Consider the following 10,890-nt stretch of genomic DNA (forward strand, 5'->3'; position numbering starts at 1 on the left):
AGAAATAACAATTAACATGTACAGTTTCTTTTAAAAATCACCTTCATAAACATACCATGAGAGCTGACAAAAGTTTAAAAAAAAAATTATATGGTCAATTATCAAAATTTAGAACAGATTAGTTTTTTTGTATAAAACATATGACATTAAAATTAAAGAATTGTGAAGATAATAGGCAACCTTAACAGTTCTGGCAAATTTTAATCTTATAAGAAACTTTGTGATCGTTTAGGAATCCAGAAATGCCCAAAAGACCAGTTTGGGTATCTTCAGACACTGAAATGGCAGTTTGTTCTTATTAGATGTCTGAACTGATCTTATTTTGCAGGACTATCCCCATATCCTGGTTTTACTGACCCTCTAATTTTATTCAGAAGAAGAATATACTTTTAATACCTGAAGTGTGATGAAGTCACAGGAATTTGATGTATTTCATGCTGTTTCAGGAAGAGTTATCAAAATAAAAGAAAATAGGCTATATAGTCTTCTCCATGATGATCATGTTATCATGCAACTAAGTAAAATCATTGACTTTAAGTTAAGGTACATAACAAAAATGATCTGACATTTCTACACATACATGGAGCACTTGTAAAAATGAAAACCAAAAAATTGTAGATACCGTAAATCAGAAAGAAGAACAGAAATTGCTGGAAAAGCTCAGCAGGTCAGGCAGTATCTGTGGAGAGACATCATACTCGGTAGTTCCATGAGTCACTCAACCTGAAACGTTAACTCTGAATTCGCTTCCCAGATGCTGTCAGGCCTGCTGAGCTATTCCAGCTGTTTTTAACTTTTAAAAACGCCTTTTTATCAGAACCACATTTCAGGAGAGTCCCCGGCTTTAATATTTAATGAAGAGGTTTAATTATTTAACACAATTTTTCTTAATGCTGTTAAGTATACTTAACTCGTCATTTTTTTTGTCAAGTTATTTTCTTCTCTAATGAATATTAACCCCTTGCTGAGCTAAAGTCTCAGTATTTTCTTACATCGCACTCCGGCGACCAGTGCTCACACATGAGTCTCGACACTATTCGACTGCAGGAGACCTCAGCACCAAATCTGTCCCTACACAGGAGCTACTTTAGAATTCCCATCCTATTTGGTCGGGGAACCAGACAAAAAAAAACAGCTCTATGATTGAAGTCAACAACCCATCTAATGACTTACCCAAAAACGACTTCAGCTGTCGTGATATCTTTGCTTGCGTCCCCCTGGTGTATCTTAGGATCCTTGTCAAGCCTCGGCTGCAGTTCAAGGCTGTGTGTGGAATGGGGCAGTAGAATAGTCTTACCTTCCATTCTAGACGGTTTCTTCCAACAACTCCCGTCCTGTCACCGACCTTCCAACCTATTTGTTGAAAAAGAGGAAGTGGCTTTGATTCAGTTTCACGAGGAAATTTACTCAGCATCAGGTGCAGAATGTTGTACAGACCGGCTGGCAATGTTACCACTCTGTAAATCTCATGTTAAGACAAAAACCAGCAAATCCACATATTTAAACATAACTTCCGCGTATTTTCATTGTACAATAAAAATTCTGAATTATAAATAAATCTCACGCCAGTTAGTCAGCCAATCACTTTCAGAACACTACTTTCCAAAACACTGCCTATTATTTATAATTTGGATACAAAACTTCCATGCTGTTTTAAAGAGTAACTTTTCATCACGTGAACACATTTGCACAGACTACAAAGTTGGGCGGATATGATCTCTGTGGTTTCAGAAAATGCCCCGGGACTTTCCGAACATTAAAGCAAGCGGAAGAGGAAAACCAGTGTCCGATTTGTAGCAGAGCTCAAACTGAGCTGGTTTGGAGTTTTGTCTTTTGATTAATAAACTCTCCAGGTTGGGTTCGGGGCGTCGGTCCCGGCTCCGCTGTACATGTAGCGACTGAGAGAACGTGTCACTTGGCGAACATCCCTCGCCACCGACCTTGTCTTCTTGGTCAGTTCATTGTGTAACCACGACAAATTGTATCCGCTCCACTACCCCGGAAAAAAAGTATTTTCCGAGGCATGTGACTATTAATTATTTCAAAAGATGTACTTTCCACTGGCCGACGAACCCTTGAAACGATGACATTGGTGGCTGTGAGTCAGATTTGGTATGAGTTTAACCAACGTCATGTTACATCAGGTCCACGGCACCATTTGGCCCAAATGTATTATGCTAACTTCAATGTCCCACAGAGTCTCCACCTATCCATTTGTCTTATTTTGTACTCCCTCCTTTGCTTATCTTGATTTACTTTAATCCTGGTAACCTGAGCACTTTCCAGATAAAGAACTTTCTCCTGAATCGATTTATTATTGATTAGTTTTAGACTCTTTCACAATTTGGCCCATTTATCTCTCCACCCCGAGGCTCCCAGCTTCATTCTTGATGAAGGGCTTTTGCCTGAAATGTCGATTTTTTTTTTCCTGCTCCTGGGATGCTGCCTGACCAGCTGTGCTTTTCCAGCACCACTCTAATCTACACTCTGATCTCCAGCATCTGCAATCCTCACTTTCGCCACATTTTCTTCATACCTATCTTGTGAATTTCACAATTGTAAAGGAGTTTATCAAGTATCAATGATGCTCTTCATATAGTTAGTGTGGACCTGTTGGACCGAATGGCCTGCTTGTACACTGACAGGATTCTATTCTATTTTGAAAAGCATTGCCTTAGCCTTTTAGATTCCAAAAGAAAATCATGTCTCAGACTGCTCCACTTTTCTTGATAAGCAGCCTAAGACACAGTATACTTTTTGGAGACAGTGTTCATAAAAGTTGAAAAGGTACATTACATAACAGTTCATCATCGCATAAGTACTAAACAGATTTATTTCAATGCAGTAAATGGCACCCAAATGTGCTTAATAACACTTATAATTACAGCTTACATTGTGTCATGGACTCAGCCAGACCACTTAAAACATTCTTGCCCAGACCATAACTGTGCAATTTGTTTTGGTAAGTGTACTGTGTACATAATACGTTAGCGAGGTTGACTGCCAGGTTTTAAAACAGACACAAATTTATTCACAAAATTACAGAACGAAACACAAAGAACAAAATAAAGAAGACATACAGAATTCAGTTGGACTGAAGGATCTGTTTCCATGTTGTACAACTCTATCTAAAACTCAGTCTATCCAAACTAGACTTAATTATGCTGTTCAAATATGCAGAATAGTCCAAATAAGCAAACCCCTTAAGTACTGTAAAAATAAAACAAAGACTTACAGGTCAAAGTTAGAAGGGCAGAAGGAGAGAGAGTGTCCAGCAGCCTGTTTCCACACAGCCCACTGCTGAACTCCTAAGTAAAGTTCTGAACTGTTCTACTCAGCTAGAAAGCTGGCCACACCCTCTTGACTTCTACAGGTTACTTCTAAAAACATAGCTTTGGCCTAAAGTCTCATTCGTTTGCATATAAACAAAAAAAGGCCTTTCATCTCTGTACCAGACCAGTTGATTCAGAGCCTGAGTGGTTTATGACCCCTCTGAAAAAAAAACCAAGGAGACATTATCCTTGAGAAAAGGAACAGCTTTATGACAATTGACAAAATTCATTTAATGTCAAGCTTAAAGGCCAAGGTGCTTGACACTATTTCCAACCTTCAGCATCCTACAGCACAGAGTCTTTACAAAGCCGCTGATCCCCACGTATCCATAAATTCCTTTTCCTCCTCTAGCCTATTTAGTTGGGCTGGAATTTACAAGACACCAGCTAAATTTTGGTGAGTTTCATGGAGGCTTTCCCTCATTAAGCCTGAAAGGGATTTCTCACACTATCTTTCTAAATTCACCTCAAACTATGCAGCATAATTTTCTGGTGTCCAGTTGTTGTATCTTGCCACTGGCAATTGCCAAGATCTCCCAGGATTCCTGGCACTGGCACCATCTTTGAAGCCCAGCTGTGCACCCAGTCAAGTGCAGCTGATTCTAGAGTTGTGTTCACAGTTGCTGTCAAGACATGTCAGACAGAGGCAAATTGGCATCCCATTTTGCCAACAGGGACTTGGGAGTGTGGCATGTAGTTGCTGCTTGTGAGATATTAGTGACTGCTGTCCAAAATGAAGGGCCAGAGGATCAAGCAGTGAGCTGGAGGTAACCACTCCAAATTCCATATTAGGAATTGTCGCTGTCTGGTTTCTCTCTGGCCAATAGGAAACTGCATATCAATGAGGTGATATTATATAATATTAAGATGTTAGTGCAAGCTAATGGATGCAAATAGGCCTTTGGTTACTCATCTCACCGTTCAACATATTGTTGGAAGATGGGATGTTTTGCTGTCAACATCAGGATTCTCCTTACTGTTCATCTCATATGATTCTGCCAATTTTCCTGCCTATTCTCACATCATTCCGTGACATAAGAAAAAAATAGCCTTTATTTTCCAAGCAGTATATGTTCTCCTTATTCTCCCTTCTGAAATGCACCACCACCTCAAATTTTTCCTTATTAAAATTAATTTGGTCATTGCACACCCCTTCTGCAAGACCATAAGATTTAGAAGCTGAATTAGGCCCTTAAGCTCATCAAGTCTGCTCTGTTGTTCAATGAGATCACAACTGATTCTCCTAATCCTCAACTCCATTTTCCTGCCTTTTCCCCCATAATCCTTTAATAAGGCAATTCAAAACCATCATCTCAAGGGAAATTAGAGATATATAATAAATGTTGTCCAGCCAGAAATACCCAAATCCAATTAGCAAACAAAAAAAAAGTTGTAATTGAACTAGAAAGTGCTGGAAACTCAGCAGATATGGCAGCATTTTTGGAGTCAAAAACAGAGTTAATGTTTTGAATTCAATGATTCTGTTTGGACTCAAAATATGAACTTTGTTTCTTTTTCCATAGATGCTGTCACACCTACTGAGTTTCTCCAGAACTTGCTACACTTATTTCAGACTTCCAGCATCCGCAGTATGTTTTCTTTTTGTAAAAATGCATCCCACAATTTGGTGCTAACCACAAGATTTGAAATTGTGCTTTTCAGGTCCAAATCCAAGTTATTTGTGAAAATAGTGAACAGCAATGGTCCAGGCTCAAATTCCTGTGCAATACCACTTACTTACCTTTACCAGTCTGAATGGCTACCCTTAAGTTCTACTATTTGCTTTTTATCCTCTAGTCAGTTTGCTACCTATTCTGCTATCTGTCCTCAAACTCCGCATCTCACAAAATTTAGTCATTAGATGTCTGTGTTAAATCTTATTGAATGTTTTTTGAAAATCAAAATATATTACACATGTTACATTCAATTTCTCTCCCCTTTCTTTCACTTAATCAATTTTTTTCATAAAAGCTAGTCAATCATGATATTCATTTTGAAATCCACGCTAATATTTTACAATGCAGATTTCATTAGCTTTCCTATCACTTCCACCGATACCAAAGAAGCTTGTCTGCAGTTCCCTTTGCATTTCTCAATTCCACTTTTACATTCCGCTACTTCAAATTATTCTAATCATATGTGTAAGGGAATGTGTGTGGAAGGGCTAATATTAGCAGAGCTCATTCAAGTGTTTTTGAAACCCCTACCAGTCCGGTTTCATACAGAACTGCTCTTGACAAAAATTTGGATATCGAGTTTGGTGCAGGGTTCTTGCAAAGAGCATTAGATTCTTGGGATGTAGAACCAGCTGCAGACAAACCAAAATATAACAGTGGTGGCTTTTATTAACACGATTAACTACCTATCTGCTCTGCCTCTTCTCATTACTCCATTTAATAGTGTTGTTCTGCATGGCAACATTAAGTGAACACAAGATGGAAATCATATCACGGTTGTGCATCTTTACACTTGGATTTGAAGATTATGGACCACCTGAAGAATTAGATATTGGACCTGAATTTGCTGAACGTGTGCACCTTTTTTTTGATATATGTCATTATGATGTGCTGATTTTTAAAAAATAGAATGAATTAATAATTAGAAAAGCACTTTGTGTGTTTAATATTTTGTGATCTAGGCTTTTGTGCATCATTTTAATTATTCCACTACTGGTGGCCATGACAAAGCCTGAAGCACTGGAATTTCTACCTTAAATCCCTCCACCTTTAAAACTTTCCTACCAAGCACTTGGCCTGTTTAATATTTCTTTACATGTCTCAGTGTCAAATTATGTGTGGTAATATTCTTGGAACACACCTTCAGATCTTTAACTGTAAGGGGAAGTAGGGGAATAATCCAGAATCCGAGACTAATATTTTGGAAAGATGAGTTTGATTCCCACTGTGGCTGACAGTGAAATTTGAATTATATGACAAAATAATATTCTGGAATTACTAGCCGCATGCTCGTTGATGGTTGTTATACAAAGCCCATCTTATTCACTAATGATCTTTAGGAAAGGAAATCTGCCAACATTACCTGGTATGGACTATATATGGCCCAAGATCCATAACAATGTAGTTGACTCTTAACTGCCATCTGAGTAATTAGGGATAGCAATGAAAGTTGGTCTACCTGTACCTTTTGCTACCTGTATCTCATGAACAAATAAGAAAAAAAAAACTATATACCTGGAAATCATTCTTGTTGAGTGACTTATGATATTACTTTAGCAAACCATAATGCTAAATTGAGACAGTCCCACCATTGAGTGAACATTTGTGTGAGATAAGATTGAACAGATTGGCAATAAAGCTACTAATTACCTTTTGCTACACTTGGTCGAAAAGTTGCAAATTTCTTTCATTTCTCCACTTCATCTGTTTATGGCACTATATTGCCTCCATTATGAATGGTGAGATTGCAGAGCACTTGGAAGTGCACAGTAATATAGAGCTGAGTCAGCACAGCTTTGTCAAGGAGAGATCATGCCTGATTAAATCCTCAAATAATTCTAGGAGATTTATAAGTGAGTTAGACAAAGGAGACCCAGTGGATGGGATCTATTTGCATTTCCAGGAGGCCTTCGGCAAGGTGCTGCACAGGAGGCTGCTAAATACAATAAGAGCCAATGGTGTACAGGGCAAGGTGCTGGCATGGATAGACAATTGGCTGACTGGTAGAAGGCAGACAGTGGGATTAATGAGGTTTTTAGTCAGGATGGCAGCCAATGACAGATGAAGTTCTGCAGAGGTCAGTGTTGGGACCACAACTTTTCACTTTAACGATCTGGAAGAAGGAACAAGGGCATCGTTGCCAATATTGCAGATGACACAAAGGTAAGTGGAAGGGCAGATAGTGTTAACAAAACAGAGAGACTGCAGAAGGACATGGACAGGCTATGAGAGTGGTCAAAGGAGTGACAGATGGAATACAATGTGGGAGAGTTCAAGGTTATGCACTTTGGTAGGAAGAATAGAGGTGTAGACTATTTTCTAAATGGGAAATGCTTCAGAAATCTGAAGCACGAAGGGATTTAGGAGTCCTAGTTCAAGATTCCTTTAATGTTAACATGTATATTCAGTTGGCAGTGAGGAAGGGAATGGAATTCATTTCAAGAGGGCTAGAATACAAGAGCAGATTAATTACTGAGGCTGTATAAGGCTCTGAGCAGAACACATTTGGAATATTATGAGCAAGTTTGGGCTCCATATCTAAGGAAGTATGTGCTGGCATTGGAGGTGTTCCAGAGGCGTTTTAAAAGAATGATCCTGGGGCTGAAGGGCTTGTCATATGAGGAGTAGTTGAGGACTATGTGTACTTGATAGAGTTTAGAAGGATGAGGGAGGATCTGCCTGATACCTACAGAATATTGAGAGGTCTGGATAGAATGGACATATTTTCACTGGCAGAAGAGACTAGTACCTGAAGGCATGGCCTCAGACAGCAGGAATGGCACTTTAGAACTGAAATGAGGAGGGATACTTCCAGCCTGAGGGTTGCTAATCTATGGAAATCATTACCACAGAGAGCTGTGGAATATACTTAAGACAGAGATAGATAGCTTCTCCATTATTAAGGGGATCAAGATTTACAGGGAGAAGGCTGGAGAATAGAATTGAGAAACACATCAGCTGTAATGGAATGGCAGAGCAGACCTGACGAGCTGAATGACCTAATTCTGCTCCTGTATTTTATGGTCTTATGGTTAAAGATGACTGCATTATAAACAGCACTGGTTTGAGCCAGGCCTGCACAATAAATTCCCCTAATCGGAAGCAGTTTTGTAAAGAAGTAAAGCAGGTCAATTAAGGAAATCTAAAGTATCAAAAAATGTTGGAATTGCTCAAAAAGCTAACAAAACTTTAAAGAACAAGATTAGTTCAAATTTCATTCACTCATAATTTAAGCATTATTCTTCATGTTTATAAATAGAGAGTGGGAGTTTATTTTCTACTGCTTTTTTTAACAAGCAACTCTCATAAATTCTCTTGTTTATCTTGACCCTGCATCTTTTGTATCTCCGACTATAATCTGGTTGTCAGATTATTATCTGCAATGGCCCACTTTATAATGGGACAATGACCCAATTAAGAATTGTCTTCTGATTTTCCCTTTGCATCTTTTCTATCCCATCAGAGAAAGCTTGGCCTTCAATCACGTAACTCAAATTAAAGAAAGGAAATAATACGGTAACTCTATAGGTTACTACTCTTATAAAGTTTTAATTCCAAATAAAATCATATTATAAAAATAATAGAATTCATGTACATAAGATTAACTTTAAAACATCACTTTTTGCTTCTCTGAAAGCTGATGAGAAAGTTGTTTCGCAGCCTATTAAAAACACAAGGTTTGACAGTGACTTGCTTACAGACACGGCAGTCAAATCTTGAATCATAAAATAAAAGATCTTGATCTGACAAAGCTGGCTTTGGACAAATGAATTTATCAGAAGTCATCAGAGCTTGATAATTCCAGGATGACTCAAATCTCCATTTTACAACAAAGTGAGTTATACTTTAGTAAGAAACATACTATCATGTCAGTAAAAGGAACATGAAGGATAAGAAGAAATTGTGAGAAACCCAATTCAAAATATCACTCAGCATTCATGGGGCATAAACCATTGGTAATGCCAAGCTGAACTGATACTTGTACGATCCTTCACAGCTTACAGCTCCACATCCTTGCAAGTGATGAAATCACCTTTACATAGTCTTCACTTCAGACTTGACTATTCCAAAATACCCCAAAGTGCCCCAACTCTTACCCACTCCATATTCAGGTTCATCCAAATCTCCATTTCCTGTGACCTTACTTGCACAAACTTTCATTCACCCATCTCCCAGTTTGAACTACTTTTACTCCAGATTAAACAAGGGCACAATAGGAAAGTCTTCAGCCTTATTTTGAAATATGTCCTTGACCTCAGCCCTCTTTATTTCTGCAATCTTCAGAATTATAACCCTCTGGAATTTCTAAGCTAACCTAATTTTGGTCTTTTGAACACGCCTAATATTAATTGTTTCAGTGTTGGTGAGTCGGTGCCTTCATCATCAATTATAAACTGTTGAATTCCCTCCCTAAACATCTCTACCTTTCCACCTCACCTTTCTGCTCTGGGGCACTCCTTCTGAATTGGTGTAGGTTGGATCTCAAACAAAGACGAGACGGAGAACAGGAAGGAGATAGACTTTTTGCAAGGTTTGTATCTCAGGTTGAGGTTTAGTGTGTAGGTTTGCTCGCTGAGCTGTAGGTTTGATATCGAGACGTTTCATTACCTGGCTAGGTAACATCATCAGTGGTGACCTCCAAGTGAAGCGAAGCTGTTGTCTCCTGCTTTCTATTTATATGTTTGTCCTGGATGGGGTTCCTGGGGTTTGTGGTGATGTCATTTCCTGTTCATTTTCTGAGGGGTTGATAGATGGTATCTAGATCTATGTGTTTGTTTATGGCGTTGTGGTTGGAGATAGAGTGCTTAGTGGCATGGTGTGAGGACAACAATCTCTTCATCAATGTCAGCAAAATGGAGGAGCTGGTCGTTGACTTCAAGAAGTGGAGTTGAGGGCACACCTCTGTCTGCATCAAGGTTGCTGAGATGGATATTGTTGAGAGCACAAGTCCCTGGGAAAGACTATCATCAACTATCTGTCCTGGTCCACCCACGTTGACACTACAGTCAAAGAAAGCATAACCATGCTTCTACTTCTTCAGGAGGCTCAGGAAATTCGGCCTGTGCACAAGGACTCTTACGAAGTTTTACAGATGCATCATAGAAAGCATCCTATCTGGATGCACCAGAGCATGGTATGGCAATTGGTCTTCTCAAGACCAAAAGAAACTGCAGAGAGTTATGAACTTAGCCCAGTCTATCACACAAACCAGCCTCCCAACCACTGACTTCATCAGTACGTCTCACTGCATTGTGAAAGCAACCAATGTAATCAAAGACCGTTCCCACCTGGCTCTCTTCCACTGTCTTCTGTTCGGCAGAAGACATAGAAACTTGAATATGTGTATGAACAGGTTCAAGAACAGCTTCTTCCCCACTGTTATCAGACTTTTGAATGGACGTCTTAAATGTTAATGTTGATCTCTCTCTGCACTGGCTTGGCAACTGTAACATTGTATCCTGTACTCTGTTGTCACCCTGATGCTCTTGTGTAGTACAATCTGCCTTTAAATCACATAAGACGACACTTTTCAATGTACCTTGGTACACATGTCAGTAATAAAGCTAATTAGTTACTCAATGTACATGATACAAAGCAAATTACAATTAATTACAGAAGTCTGTTAACTCTAGGCAATTCCATTTCTGTCAGTCTCTCACATGAATTGCATACATAGTCTTAATCATGAAAGTCTCCTAATGTGTGCCTGCAGGTTCCATTGGCTGTTCATCTGGTATCTGTTCATTCCGATAGAATTTCATTCCTATGGTGAATGTGAGTGTCATGTGATTATTGTTGGTGCTGATCCATTTCTGTTGTTGGTGACCAGTGTACCTCTGGGATTGATGGTCATTCTATATATTTTTTTAACTAAAATTCCA

General features: G+C 38.9%; 1 protein-coding gene across 3 annotated transcripts in view; it reads right to left on the reverse strand.

Moving 5' to 3' along the window:
* Positions 1–3,254, reverse strand: part of LOC122557548 (uncharacterized) — a 50,532-nt gene extending 47,278 nt beyond the window's left edge. Inside the window, exons 1-2 of one of the 3 annotated variants that reach the window (XM_087992063.1) lie at positions 3,236–3,254; positions 1,174–1,353 (exon numbers count right to left, since the gene is read on the reverse strand). In XM_087992063.1, coding sequence (XP_087848189.1) covers positions 1,174–1,304 — 131 coding nt within the window. In that variant the 5' untranslated portion in view covers positions 1,305–1,353; positions 3,236–3,254. Of the gene's footprint in view, positions 1–1,173; positions 1,354–1,564; positions 1,964–3,235 lie in introns of those variants that run through there. The other 2 variants (XM_087992062.1, XM_087992064.1) reach the window with 2 other exon arrangements.
* Positions 3,255–10,890: the final 7,636 nt, after the last annotated feature.

This window comes from Chiloscyllium plagiosum, unplaced genomic scaffold (assembly GCF_037043375.1).
Source record: "Chiloscyllium plagiosum isolate Xiang-an unplaced genomic scaffold, Cpla_swu_hap1 HiC_scaffold_11, whole genome shotgun sequence".
Lineage (NCBI taxonomy): Eukaryota > Metazoa > Chordata > Chondrichthyes > Orectolobiformes > Hemiscylliidae > Chiloscyllium > Chiloscyllium plagiosum.